General features: G+C 43.0%; 3 protein-coding genes across 6 annotated transcripts in view; 1 reads left to right on the top strand and 2 right to left on the bottom strand.

Moving 5' to 3' along the window:
* kcnb2b (potassium voltage-gated channel subfamily B member 2b) overlaps positions 1-8,475 on the bottom strand; it is a 156,920-nt gene extending 148,445 nt beyond the window's left edge. For all 3 annotated transcript variants that reach the window (XM_061806051.1, XM_061806050.1, XM_061806052.1), the window contains exons 1-2: positions 8,373-8,475; positions 7,384-7,466 (exon numbers count right to left, since the gene is read on the bottom strand). The gene's annotated coding sequence lies outside the window, so the exon portion shown is untranslated. The remainder of the gene's footprint in view (positions 1-7,383; positions 7,467-8,372) is intronic.
* The window catches only part of eya1 (EYA transcriptional coactivator and phosphatase 1), a 42,063-nt gene extending 30,772 nt beyond the window's left edge, over positions 1-11,291 (top strand). For both annotated transcript variants that reach the window (XM_061806055.1, XM_061806054.1), the window contains 6 exons: positions 4,512-4,570; positions 4,711-4,871; positions 4,969-5,083; positions 5,163-5,284; positions 6,435-6,535; positions 10,682-11,291. In XM_061806055.1, the coding sequence (XP_061662039.1) occupies positions 4,512-4,570; positions 4,711-4,871; positions 4,969-5,083; positions 5,163-5,284; positions 6,435-6,535; positions 10,682-10,762 (639 nt within the window). In that variant the 3' untranslated portion in view covers positions 10,763-11,291. The remainder of the gene's footprint in view (positions 1-4,511; positions 4,571-4,710; positions 4,872-4,968; positions 5,084-5,162; positions 5,285-6,434; positions 6,536-10,681) is intronic.
* Positions 11,292-15,726: 4,435 nt separating this feature from the next.
* Positions 15,727-17,681, bottom strand: LOC133492906 (cilia- and flagella-associated protein 45-like). The gene is made up of 2 exons (XM_061805739.1): positions 17,025-17,681; positions 15,727-16,518 (listed from the first exon to the last, which is right to left on the bottom strand). The coding sequence occupies exons 1-2, from the start codon at positions 17,613-17,615 to the stop codon at positions 16,198-16,200; spliced, it is 912 nt and encodes a 303-aa protein (XP_061661723.1). The 5' UTR covers positions 17,616-17,681; the 3' UTR covers positions 15,727-16,197.
* Positions 17,682-18,555: the final 874 nt, after the last annotated feature.

Genomic DNA, 18,555 nt, shown 5'->3' with positions numbered 1-18,555 from the left:
TTCATCCTGCTGGAATTATTCCAAACTCACCCCTTCAAGAACTTATTTACTCAAGTGACGAGGAATTTGGAAGAAGACTTTCACAAGCAGACTCACACAAAAAAATCTCAAAACTCACACATGACTGCTGCCATTTTTCTATTTCCAAGTGTCAGAAGAACTCGTTGAGATTTTTTTCAGATTGCTCAACATTTCGAGCTATGTCTTTTAGACAGATGGGAGATGCTAAAGTGCGACAAGATTGAGTTCATTTTAAGCGGTTTCACATTCTCAGGAACGTTCCCAAAGTTTCTGTATCTTGATTAAACTGTACATTTTTGAAGAGGTGTGACCTCAAAAATTGGCTTGGTTGATCTCAAGGAATTTTCTGAAAATCCTGGCCTTGAAGCCAGCTTCCCTTAGGAGTATAAAATTTGGGAGACTTGTCCATCACAAGCAGAGCCACATAAAACTTCAACAACCCATGCCTGAAGGAAGGCCACCATTTTGGTTTGAAGCTGCCATTTCACGTTTTTGTACGATTACCGCCAAATGTCAACCATTGATACTTGACAGATGTCTGATGCTCAATTGTGAAGAGTTTGTGCCGTGAGGGTCCGTCCATCACTGCTTGCAGCTTTAATATTCACTCGGGTGCTTCTGAACCGAACAGAAAATAGTCTCTCCTGAGTACAGTAAGAACATCTGGTCTAGGTTAACAGTGATTGTAGCTTTTAGAAAGAGCGCTGTTTGCTTGGTAAGCGGGGGTGCGGGCAGGACGGAAAAGAGATGTTCAAATGCTTCTGAGAAAGTCCCTCGCAATTGTCGAGGCTTGTCAGTCTCTAACGCCCAAAGACTTATGCGCTACTTTCATTTGTATTCAGGGAGGCATTATTCTCATGCAGTATTCCGATATTTCACCGAAGGACCATAAATTTCCAAGCACTGCCATTTTGGCCGCTCTCCATTTTGACCATAAGGCTGTACTTAACGGGCTTGAACCTGCCCCATCCATCCAATTCGTGGCTCTGCGGTGTTTACGAGGCCGTCAGAAGTGGCTCCTAATGAATAAGTGTAAGGGTTACTGTACGACATTACTCATGGCCACCTCCTCCAGTCACTTCCTCCCCTCCCACCCCCGGTCTTCCCAGGGAGTCCGGTGCAGAGGTTTATGCTAAGCCCAGCAGGGAACTGTAACTGTTTTTCAGATGCCCCCCTTACTCTTTGTTCAGTACAAGCAGTTTGATAAACGTCTCTGTTGTGGTCCTAGGAATCATTCCCTTACTAAAACAATCGTGCTGTTTAATACGTCTTTAGACTGAGACCGCCATGTTCCAGATCATATCTGAAAGATAACCTGAAAGAATGAACTCAACCAGCTCCAATGAGGTGGTTTTACCAGCAAGTGGTCTTGTGATTGGGCCTGCTTCATGAGCAGATAATTACTGGACAATTGAGGCATTCCAGTGAAAGGAGGTGGTTCTCTAAATGGAGGATTTATGAGGTACTTGACCCAAGGAGTCACCGTGGTTTTTCCTAAACAAGCAAACATGCCTCTGCTGCTAGAGCAATTAAAAGGAGTATGTCAGAATTTGGTGGTTTTTGAGGCACACTCTGGTATGTGAGCATCCTCTGGGATCAGAGATTAAAAAAACTCCAGACAGTTTAAAAAGAGAAATTTTCTTAAATCCACTTGATGTTGACAAAAAGGAGAGTCCATTTAAGAAAGTAAAGGTTGAACCTTAAAAACACGGCATATAATTTAAATTTACTGGTATTCTGATTTCCACTATTTTTAGGGACATTGTGAATTGTTCTAAAAGTTCGGGGGGAAAATCCCCTCAATATTAAAAAAGTTTTAAAAATTTGGTTAGGGGTACTTTAAATGATCGCTACACCTGTTTTTAGCCTTTACCATGTGCTGTGACGTAATGAATTATATTATTTAATATGTAACTATCACTGAATAATTTATTTCACTGTATATAAATTTGTGTTTGGTTTTATTTTGCTTCATTTCACTCGGCTGTCTGCTGTCAGGTTAGCATTGCAAATGAGGATATCTTTACCTTACCTGGATAAACAAAAAAAATGTAACAAATAAATAAAGGGGAACAGCTGTAAAAACAAGGCGACTGTTGAGTATAATGCTGCATCACACCAAATTGCTGCTTCCTTCCACTATTAAAGATCACCTGGTGAGTTTCTGGAAACTTGTTGAGTCGGTAGCTAAAAGTTCCAACTTGTGGACCACTAGGCCCTCTCTGTGAGGTCACTTTGAGCTTTCTACCCTCTATTGGTCTGCGGGAGCCCCAGAGTGGGAGGGTTAAAGGGCCAAAGGGTCAAAGTCTTTTCCTCTTTGGATCCCGGGGAGGAGGCTTTGGCGAGAGAATGGCTGCATTAGACAGGGCTTGGAGATGGCGGGGGGGTTGGAGGAGGTGGGGGGGTCAAGATTTTAATTCTGTTAAAAGAACAGCTGGTTTGAGTTTCTCCTCACCTCGCGCTCCCCTTCCCCTTTCTCCGCACAAATCCAGGGAGATGAAAAATTTGTTCAGAGGGGAACCAGTAAAATAGAAAAGGTTTACGGTCCAAAGCCCTTACCCTTACCCTGCTCCAGCATTAGCTAGGAATGTAATAACGTCAGCGTTTGGACTCGCTTAGATTGACTTCAAACCAGGAAGTTCCACTCGCTGTTTGGGTGTCCTAACAGCCGGACGGGATTTAATTAAAAAAGCTTTAAAAAAAAATACAGAGGGATTTTTTGGGGGACTTGAGAAATTCCTGGAGAAATTATTATTTTTAATCATTTTAACGTTAAACAGGTGACCCAGGGAGACATTTTAATGTCTTTTTGGGAAAATCACAAACCTGTGACGTTAGCCACTATTGGTCTTTCGTTAGTTGGTCCGATTCGTTGTCTATAAGCTTTTACAAATTACAACAATATACGCACAAAAATAACTTCCTGCTGCTGTGAGTCAAACATCATTTCAACAGTTTTGGTCATATATTGCATTGTGCTATGATAATCTCAGCAAAGAACACCACACGTACAAAGATTCTCTTTCGCCCCTGATCTGAAATCCTGTCCTTCAATACAGAACTCTTCTTGATCAAACAAACTCTACCAAACACTACCCGAACTGGAGGAAGGAACATTATAGAATGTGATTGTCGTCAATATACACTTGCTTTGCAAAATATTTTTTGCTTTCTTGTGAAGCTACTTATACAGAAAACAACATTGGGTAGGACTTGCTAGTTTTTATTTTAACCTGATTCCTTTTTCCTCAGTCATGTTGCTTCTCGATTTGCTCCATTCAGTTTCACACCACAAGTCAAGACTACACGGCTTTGTCCACACCCAAAGATTTTTCCTGAAAAATACTGAACACATTTCACATTTAACAATGTCGGCCCCAACCCCTATCGAAGCCTATTATCTGGACAAATCCACTCTTAGCACACCTCAGATCAAAGGATAATCTTATAAAACATACGATAGTCTTGCTATTTGTCAGCGTTAGTCAGGAAGGGGGAAAATGGGGTACCAGTACTAAATCTCATTCTAGATTATTATTGGTCACACAACATACCGAGACGTAAGTACTGTCCCATGTCATTCTCTTCCATTGTTGTTGTTTGTCAGTTGTTTTCTAAGAATCTTTAAATCCTGAATTCTGGATTAAGACCCGTCACCCTGATTTAGACTCGGATAACTAATTTCCTGGCTTCAAGATTGAGTCAATGCTCGACTTTTTACTTCACACAAGTACTCCCTCACATCTCACTATAAGTGCATAGGGGGTAGGAGAGGGCACTAACACTATCGCTCTTCTAAAAATGGAAAACTAAGAACAGATTTTTTTTGTTTTTTTTCCACCGACGCTCTCCTGCAATCCTTTAGCCAGCTAGCCGGCTGGCTGGCTGGCCCCAGGGCCTGTGATGGTGTGTGGCGCGGCAGCAATCAGAGGTCATAATTTCATTGGCGGTTAGCATCAGGTTCAATTTTTCTAGTCGGTTACATTTAGCAGAAAGTCTGGATTGTGTTACCGCTTGCCCGGACGGAGCTGGAGAATCGAAGGACCTTTCCAAGAAGAGCCAAAGGGAAGAGTACTCTTGTGCACATGTGCTCACAAATGTACGATTAGAGCCAAAGCTTAGCAACTTACTATATTTATATCCATCAATGCGCCTAAAGATGGTGGCTAAAACACTAACCCAGGTTGCTGTAAAGGCTTTTTTTTTTCTTTTTCAGTTGACTTTCTCTTGTGGGGTTTGTTTAGAGGGTGCTGGTAAGGGCACATGGGAAGAATTATGGCATGTGCTGATTCAGAACATTCTCGGACAAGGCCTTTCAACACCGGGGCGCCCGGCCAATGCCAGGCTGTGTTTTTTTACGCTGGTGAAAAATGACAGTGAAGGCGCAAGCCAGGACTGCCAATTTTCTTCAATAATGAAGCCTCTCTGAACACTTGAAATAGATCGGGCCGGGTGGGGCGGACTGAAATGTTATGTTCCGTGTTTTGCAGGAATGTGACCAGGTGCATATCGACGACGTCTCTTCGGATGACAACGGTCAGGATCTAAGGTAAATTCCTGATGTCCAATCCGAACTCGCCCAAAAAAATTGTGTATCTGTCAGGTTTCTTCCTTTTGCCATTATTCCCTACGGGAATGACAGCTCTGGAAGGCGCCAACCCACAATGTCTTTTAAAATCTCGCACGCAGCACGTACAACTTCGGCGCGGACGGCTTCCACGCAGCGGCCACTAGCGCCAACCTCTGCCTGGCCACAGGTGTGCGAGGAGGCGTGGACTGGATGAGAAAGTTGGCCTTCCGCTACAGACGGGTGAAAGAAATCTACACCACTTACAAAAATAACGTCGGAGGTAAGACATCCCGACCCCCAACCTTCCCTCGCTGTTTTTTTGCATTGGGTACATTTCGAAGCGGTCCAAGGCAAACAATGTTCCCGTACACTTGCAGGTCTCCTGGGCCCTGCCAAGAGGGAAGCCTGGTTGCAATTGCGAGCAGAAATTGAAGCCTTGACGGACTCCTGGTTAACACTGGCACTGAAAGCACTGACGTTAATCCACTCAAGGTAAAAGTCGGCTGAGAGGAGAGGGAAATGGTAGCCGCTAAATTTGGAATCTAATCTTGACGTCTTCTTTTTTTCGCAGGTCAAACTGTGTGAACATTCTTGTGACCACCACGCAGCTGATCCCCGCCCTCGCCAAAGTCCTGCTCTACGGCCTGGGCATCGTCTTTCCTATTGAAAATATTTATAGCGCAACTAAAATAGGTAAGCTTTTGCTATTTTTTTGGGGTATGTTTTAGGGCGGTTTTGAGTTTAAGTGGGAGCTTTGTGAACAGATACGGTGGGAGAAAACCCCACTGCTCATGAATGAATTTTTGTGGAGGTTTTTTTGGGGCATGTACTGCTTGAAACATCACAATCATTTTGACACGTCGACTTGGAGATCTCCTTGGTATTTCAAGCTTATCGGTGGACATTTTTAACTGACAGCCAACCGGCCAAGAGCCTCCCACAATAAGAGACAAAACCAAACGCTAGAGACGATATGTTGAGAAATAAGGAAATTGTTATACTGCATTCCAACCACGCAGAGAATTTTGATGAACTCTCATTCTTGAAAAATCTTGTCATGTTGCTTCCTAACAGGCACATAATCTTTACCTCTGCTAAAAACCAAAAAAAGCCTACGACCCAGGACTTGACTTCTAATCCATCTCTATGTAGATCCATATCTGTATTTTATCATCCCCTGGTGGCCAAAGGGCACACAACAAAAGGAGCACCACAACATCCATTGAATTGACACCAAAAAGAAAATCTGACTTTGTATATTCTATTTAATCAGGTCTTACTCTATGTTTTTAAGTTCAATATTGCGGTGCACTATTTCCCGTAGCAGCTGGTTGAGGGCTCTTAAGGCACCAATGTCATTACATGCAACACCCGATTCTAGTCATTTCTGTAAAAGACCACTAGGTGACAGTATCCTGTGATTCTGGTTTCTTCAAAGGATTATTAGTTTGTTTTGAGTTTGAGGGGGAGTTTTGGGAACACGTGCTACCAAGTGATAGGTCCGGGGAGATCCAGTCAACAGATAGGATTGATGTTGGTCCTATGAAGGAATAGGCCTCATCAGCTCGGGGATTATTTTCTCCAAGCGGGGCCTCTCTCTGCATATGAAACCACTTCGAGTCATTTATGTCATTCCACAGCAAGAAACCTCACCACCCAGCGCCCCACTCCTCCCAACAACCTCCATCCCCCACTCTTCCTGCAAGCCTGTTTCCAATGCAAAACAAACATCATCCGCGTCACAGATTTCAAGGATTCTCGAGAAAAATCTTATGTTCCTGTTTCAAAAAAAATTCACACCACCACCACTCATTCTTTTCATCTTTCGATTCTTCCCCAACAGGTAAGGAGAGCTGCTTTGAGAGAGTTGTACAGAGGTTCGGAAGAAAAGTTGTTTACATTGTAGTCGGAGACGGCGTGGAAGAGGAGCAAGGCTCGAAAAAGGTGAGACGCTAAACCGGCGCTTTTCCCCTGGCAAATCCAGTCAACCACCACCGACTGTCATTCATTGGCCGGGCAACTTCGTCATCACACTGCGTGATAGTTCTGGGCTGCTTTATTAGGGATTTTCAGCAGTCTCCGCTTTGACAGCATAGTCCGTCACCTTGTCAAGAATAAAAATGGTCTCCACCTTTAAGTTTCAATTCTTGGTACATTTTAAGGATGTCACAATGGAATCTTTTATAGAATCAATGTTTCCTATTATTCGATTGGCAGGCAAACCAGTCAGGGTGTGTGACACCTCTTGCGCGATGATAGGTGGGATAGGAGCACTCGCGCGACCCTTGTGAGGATAAGCAGCACAGAAAATGAATAGATGGATGGATTTTCCTACTAATGGATAGGTGTCCGATGACATCACCACAGTCCCAGGAGTCCCCTGTCCGCCATTTTGTGTGTCTGAAGCAAGGGAAGCGTCTATGTCAACAAAGCAAGCAAGCGCCTTTTGTCCGATAATATGGGCCACACATGCGTAGTTTGAGGCTCTACTAACCGCAATGAGGTAGTATTTTGGTATTCCAAAGGTCGTCGTCAACCAGGGAACTAAAACTAAGCAACTGTCGACAGAAAGACGGAACCCATGGTTGTCGAGGATCAACAGAGCAGTAGCTCTTCCTGATCCAACAAAGAGACACTGTAAAGTTTGCTCGGATAATTTCGTAACATGGAACGTTTTCAAATAAATACTTGAGGCAACAAGGAATGAATCAATGATGTGTTCTACACAAAAGGTATGACAGAGAATTCTTTATTTTAAAGACTTTAAGAGAAAAAAAAAAAAATTCACTTACATTTGTAACTGCAGAGGGCGGTAACCAGTAAGACCTCTCTTCTATCACGGTCTTGCTATTCTGGAATTTTTCTGAAGACTCGACTGCAAAAAGAAGGGCAGCCACATGTGAACACACTTCTCCAAGACCGGACATACAGATACAATGACAGGAGAGAACACAGCCATCTTTTTGGGATATGATCCAGGGACGTAGTAGTGGATCGGTAGACCTTACTCAAGCCGCCATTACACACTGATTACCGATCACCCGTTGCCGTACATCTTGAACCCACCCACATACAAAGTAATTGTAGGCTTGTAGAGACTTGTAAGCCTTTAGTTCATCAAGGGTAAACGCGCTCACAGAATTCACGATATAATTAACGATATTGGGTATGTAATGTCAGGGTAGCCTTCCACATCGTCACTCCAGTCGCTTGCTTGGAATTCATATGGATCTTTGCCGCCGATGTCCTTCAAAAGTATCTGGCTCTGCTTAAAGCATCAAACGTGTTTTTGACCACTATGTTTGCATTTGCTTTAAACGACGTCATAACATTTACACCAGACGGAAAAATTAATGAGAAAAAAACTTCACCATTTACCTATGTTCTCGGAACTCTTAAGACACACAGTATGGCATCCATCGCAAGGCATGATGGGTAATCGGAAACCTATCCATTACAAAATTGAATTATAATCAACTCTTTTAGAAATTGTATTTATTTATTTTATTACTAACATTCTTTTTTTATTTCTTGAATGGTGGACTTTGATCCTTACAGCACATACGTTGGTACTAAGTGTAAGGCATAAATTTGGTGTACAAAACATGAGGCCGCAAAAAGCTACATGCTAAAAAAATTAGCAATCGCGATTAGCATTAGCGCGTTAGCGGTTACCATTTTAGGTTAAAAAACGCTAACTACAATTCGCCCAACCCACTTCAACACATAAATCATACAATATGTACATTACACGTGCGACAACTTATTAAAAATAACTTACCGACGCTCCTCTGACGTTTCGGGCGAAGTTTGTTCGCGCGCCATAACTGCGTCCGTCTCCAGTAAATGTCCGTGTGAAACATCGGTTCTGGGTGACATGAGAGACCATCCGGAAGGAATTTTATTTTACTTAATTTGTATTTATTTATTTGGTAACAGCGGAATTTTTTTTTACCACCAATAGGTAAAATCTCTCAAGTAGCAGATTTTTCTTTTTATTATTTATGCACATTTTAAATCTGATTCTTATTAATATTCCCCACACTCCTATTAACTACTATACATTCAGTGATGCATAGTAGTATTGTAAACTATGTACATATTATTTCGTGTAATGTGTTTTTGCGAAATTTCTTTCATTTTTTTAATCATTCTGTTTTAGTTTAGGAAGTGTTTATTGTACTACCCAAAAAAAATATAGCATCCAGAACACTCTAAATCACAGGTGTCAAACTCAAGGCCCGGGGGCGGGGGGGGCAGATCTGGCCCGCCGCATGATTTTATGTGGCCCCCGAAGCCAAATCTAGAGTTTCCGTTTCCATGATTCTGGACCGAAATTTCAAATTGGCAAATATCATAAATGATCAAGTAGGGATATTGCAAGTAGTTTTATGTTACCAAACATGACCAGGTGAAAAGCACGTTACCCTTGATTTCTCATTCGGATTCTGGTTCATAAATTGATTATGTAAAACATTATGCGCCGATCAAACATTTTTATTGTTTCGCAGTCAAAACGGCCCTCTGAGGGAAACCCGAACTACAACGTGGCCCGTGAGAAAAATGAGTTTGACACCCCTGCTCTAAACCCTGCAATATGGCAAATTATGCACGATAGGAATGTGAAAAAAAAAATGCTGTCCACTGAATCCGCAGCGGTGAGCGGCGATATAGCGAGATGACGCTGTACTTCCCTTTACCCGTCCTCCCTAAAGGGCATCTGAATATGAGAGAAAGTGTTTAATCAGAGCTCTTTCCTCCACCGTCTCAGGTTCAGAAGGTGGGGGACGGAGTGGGGGGCGTAGTTGGGGTGGAGGCGCTGGGGTTGATGCGTCATAATTATATATTCCCGCTCAGCGCCCTCAGCTGTGTGAACGCCGCGCGTGTAATGCTAGACCGTCCCTTTCAGCAATGTTGAAGGCCCACATAAAGGAGCCTTCAATCACGGGAGAATGTTCGCAGTATCGGCGCGGGATGGAAAAAAAAAAAAAGCTCCCTGCAGCTTTTTCCTTACAGTTATTCCTTTAATGTGATGCACATTACATAGGTAATGTGCATAAAAAGTGTGTATTATTGTTACTATCCGCGACCCTCGTGAGGATAAGCGGCGAAGAAAATGGATGGACGGATGGTCAATAATGGGGATTTTTTTTTTGTTTGTTTTTAGCTTTCCGCAATTTATCTTGGGATGAAAGGCTTCTGTGTCAACATTGTACAGAGTGCTAAACGATCCAAGTTCATTCCATCCAGACGCTGCACGGGGTTGCAAAAGTTCAGACACACTCAAAAAAAAAACAACAAAGAAAATGGCCAAGATAACATCTCCACCTTTTCAACGTTAAAAGCAAAGACAATTTACAAAACAAAACAAAAAAAAAGCCGAAGCGCTTTTAAGGGTCACCGCAGGCCCTCCTAAGCGGAACCTCGGAGAGGTCTGACCGCCGATAAAGTTGAAGGAGGGACTTTGGGAGATAATGGAGCCGCTCGCCACTCCACCTGTGAGGAGTTCCTTTCATTCTCCCGCTGCTCGGGTTTCCCCCGCTGCACACTCGACTTGGGAACGACCCGACCGACCGCGGCCTTGGCGCAGAGTGCCGTTCGCGCTGGAAACGCGGCGCTCTAACGGCAGCGCTTGAAGAAATTGCACGCACCGCGGAGAAAGCCATCAAGTTAATTTATTTTTAGTTGGCAGAATTGTGGAAAAATAATTTTGCATTGGATGTCTTCTTCTGTGGTGCTTCAATTAGAGAAGGTCCTTGTCAGGGAATTCATAATCAATGATTGCTTTGAACCAAAATGGCTGACTTCCTGTTTACCAGTAATTTCAGGCAGGCGTTCTCAAGGCTTTTTTTGTGCAACTTGATAATTTTTTTGCAATTTTTTGTTTAACTTTGCAGGCCTCTTATTTACAGAATTCAGCCACAAAGCCACTGGATTTGAACCAAAATGGCTGACTTCCTGTTAGTTTTAAGCATGGGTCTTTGAGGGTTTTTCGCGCATCCCGTGACAATTTCAGGTCCATCATTGAGAAGAGTTTTTCGCGCATTTATGTCTCAGTGACTGACCCCACGGTTTGTGATTCCCTTTCAGCACAACATGCCCTTTTGGAGAATCTCCAGCCACTCGGACCTCATGGCCCTCCACCACGCTCTTGACCTGGAGTACCTGTAGCAGACGTCCGCCACATCCCGGCTTCTCCGGATCAGGCTCTGCTCGGTGGAGAAAACCCCAACACAAAAGGCCCGTTGTGCTACCTGCGGCGTCTCATCTTCCGAAAGAAGAGGAGAGCGGTCAAATGTGCCGACATCCGGGCACACTTTGTCTTAAACAATTTTTTTTTTTTTTTTTTTTTGCTGTTGTTTATCGTCGATCGTCCCGAGAGGTGAAATATTTACAGCCGTGGTTACTGTGAAAATGGACTGCCTGGACTTGGTTCAGGTTCTCTCCCTGTGAGGCTGCCCCGGTTCCTGCGTCCCCATCAAACTCCCCCACCAGCGTTTCTTATTTATGAACTCTGTAAGAAGACGACAAAAAAAAGAAAAGAAAAGAGACTCGTTCCTGAGGACTTTCCGGGCTTTTTTTTAATAATTTAAGAAAAATGACAAAAAACTTTATTTACTGAGACAATCTTGTACAGAGGTGGGCTGTTGTTGTTGTTTTTTTGTTGTTTTTTTTTTGTGCGTGTGTAAAAGTTTGTAATCACTGGACTATTCCTTCCTTATATCCATGTGCTCTCAAAGAAGAAAAAAAATGTGGCTTTTTTTATTGAACAAAAAAAGCGTGTAAAAGTGTTGATGTGTTCCAGGTTTGTTAAGTAAAGGAAATATGTAGATAATTGCGTTTGTGTATGTGTGTGTGTGTTTTTTGTCAAGACCAAATATCATCCGAACAGGAACGTTACTGTTCTCTCATTTCTACTTAGATGTGAAGCCACACTCGGACTTTTGCAAAATTGTTTTCGCGTGTTTGGAACAGATAAGATAAAATGGTCCGTCGTTATTTTGAACAAGCGGCCATTACGCGGCCGCCGTTTTCCCCGACCGACACGTGTCGCACGTCGCTTAATCCCTCCAGGAAGCAAATAGAAACTGGAGCTGGTCGACGTCTAGACCAAACAACGGGCCCCGCATGCTAATCTTGTCTATTTTAATCAAACGCTTCTGAGTGGTTTTCAAGTGTCTCGTTGCTATTTATAATCCGAGATTTGACGTTCTGTCCGGAGCAACGGAGAAGGAGAAACTAAAACAAACAAACAGAGCATAAAGGACAACAATGGAAGTAAACAAAGGATACCGGTTTTCAGTTCTTGACAGTTATCCGAGAGAAGTTACCGTGGAATATTTCAACCTTTTTTTTTCATCTCCAGGTAAGGCAGTTGATAATAGATTCTCATTTTCAAAATAATAATAAAAAAAAGCAAATACATATTGTAGGTACAATTGTACAAAGCACTCATGAACATTTTTGGTCACCAGCCAGCGTGCGTATTGGTTTCCCAGAGTTATTCGACACTCAGCATTTTAGGAAGGAATATCAACCTCTGAGATTGATAATTAGGTAACATTATATTAGCTCATAACCAAATTGTAAATAAAAGGTTTAAACCAGGCTAAAACCGGATGTACAGTACCCCTAAACGACAATGGTATCGCTCTAACCTCAAGTCACCACTGTATCTCCAAATGTTTTTCGTTGTTTTTCCCCAAAATTTGGAAAGAAAAGCACTAATTTAAAAAAAAATATGAATAAAAGACAGCAAAAAGGGAGTTATGTACTTTCATCGGACAGCAATAGCTGGTCAGGTAAGTCGTGTCATCATTTCGGAGGTCTCGGCTCAGCTACGTGTAACACGAGCCTGGATGGGGACAGCCAAAACCGCACGAGAGAATTAAACATGGAATGTTTTTCAAAGCCGCACTGTGCGTTCAATATGTCCATCCATTGTTTTGTTTTGTTTAGTTTTTTTTTTACTCGGATTGAGGAGCGTTGGCCGGGTGAGCCGAGTGTGCCTGCCAGGTCCGGACAAAGTAGTCAGGCTGGACAAACCGCCGGAATGCACCAGCACAATGAAGACTAATGTGCTCCCACCCCCACCCCAGCACTCCCGAACTCCCCCCCACTTCCGAACAGCTGAAAGATTGTCCCGAACGACTGTCACTCCGCTGCTCTCTCTCTCTCGGGCAAACTCCGGCCGGAGGTGGCTTATCTTTGACTGCTTTTCCTGTCGGTCATTTCGGTGCCATCCTGAAAAACTAATTTTGAAGTGACAGTGAAAATAGTTATGATGGACGTAGCGTAGCATTTGTGCAACAAAAGGGATCGCAATTTGGGTTTTGGTGGTTTTTCCCAAAACACAGGCAAACAAAAAGACAGGCGGGAGTTCAGCATTTACTCAGATAAATACATAAAAAGCACCAAGTAACAAAAAAAAAACCACACACAAGGAAAACAAAACCAGATCATGGCAAAAACCTTCTCTGTCTTTTGCTATCCTAACAAATAAAATTCAAGGAAAATGTAACCCACTTGGGCAGAGGCAATAAAATCACATTGTATCATAGTGATGGACAGATTTATTGTTAGTACCAAGAGAGGAAGTTTGGTACTGCATGCGAAAGTCCGGTGTGGCGGAGAAATACGTTAGAATAGTTGAGGACATGTATGAGGGCAGCAGAACAGCGGTAAAACGTGCCGAAGGTGTGTCAGAAGAATTTAAGGTGGAGGTGGGACTGCATCAGGGATCCGCGTTGAGCCCCTTCCTGTTTTCAGTAGATTAGAGAGAGAAGACTTCGAAAAAGGTTTAAAAAGAAAATCACACAAGCGAAAAAAAAAACCCTTAGAATGTTGCATTTTACTGGATAAGGAGAAATGAACGAGGAAGTCAGGTAAGTTCTGAACAAAGTATTGATAAAATGTCAGCCATCTTTTTTTTTACTCGCAGAGAATTTGAAGCAGGTCCAATGTTGGGCATTCTTGACACCAGGACATAGCAGCCGTCATAAAAGTGCACTAGTACAATAAACAAGCCAATGGTGATTTACTAGCTGGCCCAGACACTGATTTCATGCAGATTTCCTCAGTCGGGGCCTCTGACTGTGCATCACAATTGAACTTAGATTGTGTTACATGCATATCAAACCTCCCTCTGACAACACGATCTGCCATATCTCTCTTTACGACCTATTAATAGGCTTCTCTTTGCTGTCTAATGTGTCGCCGCTATGGTTAGGGGGGGAATTAGTGGCCGTAGCCGGCAGATGTTGGCAAATTGCGACCAAAAGAGGATGCCGACGGGCGAAAAGTGGTCTGGTCGGGAATTTGCTCCCATCTCCTTTGTGTTGGCAAATGTTGATTTCAAAATCCCCCCAAAAATGTGACTAACACCGGTTTAAGATATAATTAAAATTGGGAACTGAGCCCTGAGAAAGTTTGTCCCAATCCCCCCTCCTTAGACAACAAAAAGGACCCGAGAAAAATTTGGGTTGAATAAAGTTCCTCAAAAGTGGGATGTGATACCATACCTAGGTGCGAGATTCACCATTGCTGATTTTGAACGTCGAAGAGCCTTTTGGGATGATCCAGAGCCATTTTAGCAGTTTTGTGAGCACTACAAATGCGTAAAAGTGAGTGATTATACAAACAAAATGCATATTATTTGTCACCCCTTGGATGTTAAGTTGGATAACTGTGTTTGGGTGCTCCAAGGTCTGTGCTGGAAGGTTCAGAAGGTTTCAAGGCTTGCTGGCTGATTTAGAGCCCTGGTTGTGATGGTCCTTCAACCCGAATTAGAGATAAATTTGTAGCTGAAAAATTAGCGGACACTGAGAGGTCCCTGATCTGACCAGTTTTAAGTTTTGAGTTCTGAGATGGTCTGACTGTTGCAGCACTCGCCAAAAATGTCTAAAAGCCGAAGCTGTTGGAGAAAGAACCGGAGCAAAAAGTGAGTCAAATAAAATGGCCTGATGCTAGATGCTCTGAGGTTCCCCACTGCCAATTTAGAATATTAAAGGGCCTTCCCAGTTGGTCCAAGACCTTGATAGCTGTAAAAGCATTTTTGCAAGTGCCATAAATGTTTAACAGTGGCTGAACATAAATGCCATTGCTGAAAATTGCCCACCTATGTAAAGTTAGGTCAGAGGACCACATTGAGGTGCTCCAAGGTTCCTCATTGCAGAGTTGCAAAGCACTTTGACAAGGCCCTCCCGCCAGATTTATGGCTCTGGAAGCAACCATTGTAAACCCTATTTTGGGGCAACTATACATCTGAAAAAAAGCACTGGAAGGAACAGTAAAAGGTCTTCGTAGAAAGTAAACAAACATGGCAGTGCAGAGGAGAGGCTCGGGAAGCAAAGGGGGGTTGTCTTGACGAGGGGGGACAGATCTGTTAATCATCAATGGCTGCATTACCCACCCAACCAGCCCCTACCTTTGAAGGGAGGCTTTGTATACCTGCACCACAGACAGGACCATGGAATTTCGGCGGGGGGGACAGGAAACCGAAGCTTCCCCTAGCTTTTTCCGGTTCCCCACATCACGCTGCCTCACAGAAAACCAAGATGATCAAGAGCATCGAGAGACTTGAGGGCCGCCAGTTAACGTGTTCACACCAAAGGCTTACATTAGCATAAGTTTTGTGTTTTTCCAGGGTCAACTGTGATCAATTTATCCAAGAGATTAAGGGGCCGCAGCTGCCAAGTAGTCTATGGAGGCTAATATTTAGCCCGATAGCCCATGTTAGGTGTGCATGCGTATGAGTGCACCATGACGAGATCCGAGTGATCCTCTAATTTTGTGTGCGACCTCGTAACCAGAGACATTCGGTGCTGGGGGAGGCCCGTTCACACGGCAACCCCTGCGCCACACCTGAACACTGACTAGTGTGGTGCATAAACAAATGCTAGCAATACAATCACATGCTAATGGTATGGTGTATGAAAATACAACTATGTGCGAGACAAGCACGAATCCCTATCGGGGGCATTCAAAAAACTCATAAGCCTACTTAATGTTATATGGATTCATTAATTTTATCTTTAATATACTCAATAAGCAAATGTTTCCTGAGAAATGTCAAAAAGTGACATACAGTACATAGTATTTGTTCCTGTTCTGACAAATCAGAGCAAGTATCCTGTTCATTTTGAAAGGTATTACATCAGCAATCGTTAAAGTCACAGTTACAAAAGTCTCATGTGGTCTTGGATTCCAGTTCCAATTTCAAACTCGAATGGGTGCCAGATTTTTACAATTCCAAGTTTGTCTCGGTCCAGGATTTTCCTATTTCCAAAATCTAAATTGGTGCCAAATATTCAAATTCCAAGACCATAATGGTACCAGTTTCTTAATCCCAAATTGATGAAATTTCAAGATCATTGTTGTGGATTTTCCTTATTCTAAATCCATTTTGGTGCTGGATTTTCTTCATTCAGATTACATTGTCGCAGGATTTTCCTAAATACAAGATTACATCTGCGCCGGGTAGTTCCCAGTTGTTGCCGGAATTTAACCATTTCCGAGATCACCTTGGTGCTGAATTTGCCAAATTCCAAGAACACTTCCTTCATTCTGCCAGTACTTCATCCAGCTGGTTGGGTCCCAATCAGACCTCAGAAGTTCATCTCCACATTCTGACTCTTTATGTGTTCTTTCATGGCGCGGGTCGAGTCCGTCACCCATCTGGGCAGAATGTCGTACGTCTTGTATGTGCGGTACTGGGAATCCATGAGGTTAACGCTGTCCTCAACGGTCTTCTTGGTCACGTAAACGCGGTACTCCTCGGGAACCCCTGAAGTGTTGAGTTCCTGCAGTCGATCCTCCTTCAGCTCAGTCATCCACTTGTCTTTCTCCTTCCAGTCCTCCTTAACGCGAATGAAGTCGGTGAGTCTCTCACGTCGTCGAAGCAGGGCCTCCTCCTCGCGCTCCCTCACCTGCGGGGTTGCAAAATCCCATACAATTTTTTTTTTCAAATTTGAAAACTTTACATTTTTCTGAATTCATGGGAAATTATGTGAATAAACCAGGAATTTACCAGGGGTGGCACCATACGTAGAAATGCTTTATAGTTGAGGTATTACAGTTAATCATCACTAAACCTCATTCATGCAAGTGCTGTACAGTTGGATCTTGACTTGCGCTTGATTTTTTATTTCTTTTTTTTTTTGCTTTTTGGTTTGCAAGCAAAATATTTCACTTACAGGTGAACTTGAACTTCAGCCAACTTGTCGACTTGGACAAGCAGTACAAGTGTAGAACATCTATGACAGCCACCAACCTTTTTGAAAATGAGATCTATTTCTTGGGTACTGATTAATGCAAAGGACTACCGGTTAGATACACACTACTGAAATGACTAATTTAGAAAATTCCCAAATTCCCCATCTAACATTCCCTTGAAAGTTAATTAAAATGTACACCCCTTTGAAATCCTACTCACCTGCTGCTTAATGAACTCCAGGTGCTTGCGGCCATCCTCCTGCCGGTTCTTGTTCTTCTCACCCTCCTGAGCCAGGGCGATCTTGGTGCACGTGAGAACCCTGTCGAACTCTGCCTTCTCTCGGGAGTGCTCTACTTCCTCGCAGCGCTTCTTCCAGCTCAGCTGCTTGTCCCGCTCAGCCTGGATCTTGCTGTTGAGGATCCAGCGGTCCAGCTTCAAGATCTGCGTGTCCTGGGCCAGTTGGGCCTTCTCTCGGTGGCGCTGGTACTCCAGGTATGCCTGCTTCTCAGACTTTTTCTTGGTCTCTTCCTCCTGTTTCATGGTGCACATATCCTTCTGCATGATCTGATTCCTCCGAACCTGTGCGGCGTTGATTTCTTCCTGTTTCTTCTGAGCTACATTCCTCAGAGCCTGGAATTCTCTCTCGATAGCGTTGGGACCCCTGGCATTGGCAAGTATCCGCTGGTGCTCTGGGATGGTGAGCACCACTGGATTGGCATCAGAGTCATCGCGTGGCATCCTGATGTTGTACAGAAAGCCTTGGTGGCAGATCACTGTTTTCTTTTGAGGTTTTTTAAAGGTGAGATCCATCCTAAATAGATCTCTGACCACCAAATCAGTGAATCCTTCAATGTGAGGAAACTAAAGTCTAACAGCATTGCCTGGGTTGAACCACTAACGTCTGCCGCCTTTGTCACCAATTTACAAAGTGATGGAAAAGTGGGAGTTGCCGACATACAAAGCGCCATCGTTAGCCAGCGGATCTTTAATTGACAGGCAGTCATCGGGCGACATCATAGGCTGAGGCCAGAGTACACATCGCTGTTACATCACAAGATGGCTTCATTACAAAGCCGCGAGACCCTGCCAGAGTGTGAGATCACTTCTGACTCCTACGTCGACTCACTACGTTGACATCAGGCCTTGTTCATATTGACCTGGGTGCAGTGCAGTTTCAAGAAACTAGTCTGGGTTGACTGATGTGTTCCCTGAAACTGACTTTGAAACTGTCTTTTAAATTAAATATTTTTGTTCATTTCTCAGAAATAGCAATATACCTTGGGTCAATTAGATGCATTAGCCAAAGTCTCTGTAAAAAAAAATACCCCAAGAAAAACTGTTTATATGTAATTATCAAATGAATATTCATAGGTTTTACAGAATTTTCATCACTTGGTGCAGGCTTCTCTAATTCTAAGATGTCACCGCCAGAGTTTCCTAAACCAAGATCAATTCAACAGTTTTTTAAAAAATGTATTGTATCTGGAGTTTTTGTAAAATAATCATCATGGAATAAAGTAAAACTAAATGTGAAAAATGCACTATATACTTAGATACGACTGAAAAGAATGCAAGAACATAACTTGTTAATTTTAGTGTCATAGTTACTAGTAAACAGTGAGCACATAGAACCTAAGGACACTAGCTAAACTATTCTGCAACTTAAATATGAAGTACTTAGACATCTTGCCATTCCATTTCAAAGCTTCATGCAGGTACTACATATCAGTGTTAAGCACACAAAAAAAAA

This window comes from Syngnathoides biaculeatus, chromosome 19 (genome assembly GCF_019802595.1).
Source record: "Syngnathoides biaculeatus isolate LvHL_M chromosome 19, ASM1980259v1, whole genome shotgun sequence".
NCBI classification, from domain to species: Eukaryota; Metazoa; Chordata; class Actinopteri; order Syngnathiformes; family Syngnathidae; genus Syngnathoides; species Syngnathoides biaculeatus.
The sequence above is the reverse complement of the archived record's forward strand: the minus strand, read 5'-3'. Positions and strand labels throughout refer to the sequence as shown.

Bases quoted from the DNA above. Each gene is read 5' to 3' on its own strand.
- LOC133492906 (XM_061805739.1), bottom strand. From the start codon at position 17,615: ATGGATCTCACCTTTAAAAAACCTCAAAAGAAAACAGTGATCTGCCAC. The intron at 16,519-17,024 runs GTGAGTAGGATT...GCAACCCCGCAG, and splicing joins TGGAGTTCATTAAGCAGCAG to GTGAGGGAGCGCGAGGAGGA.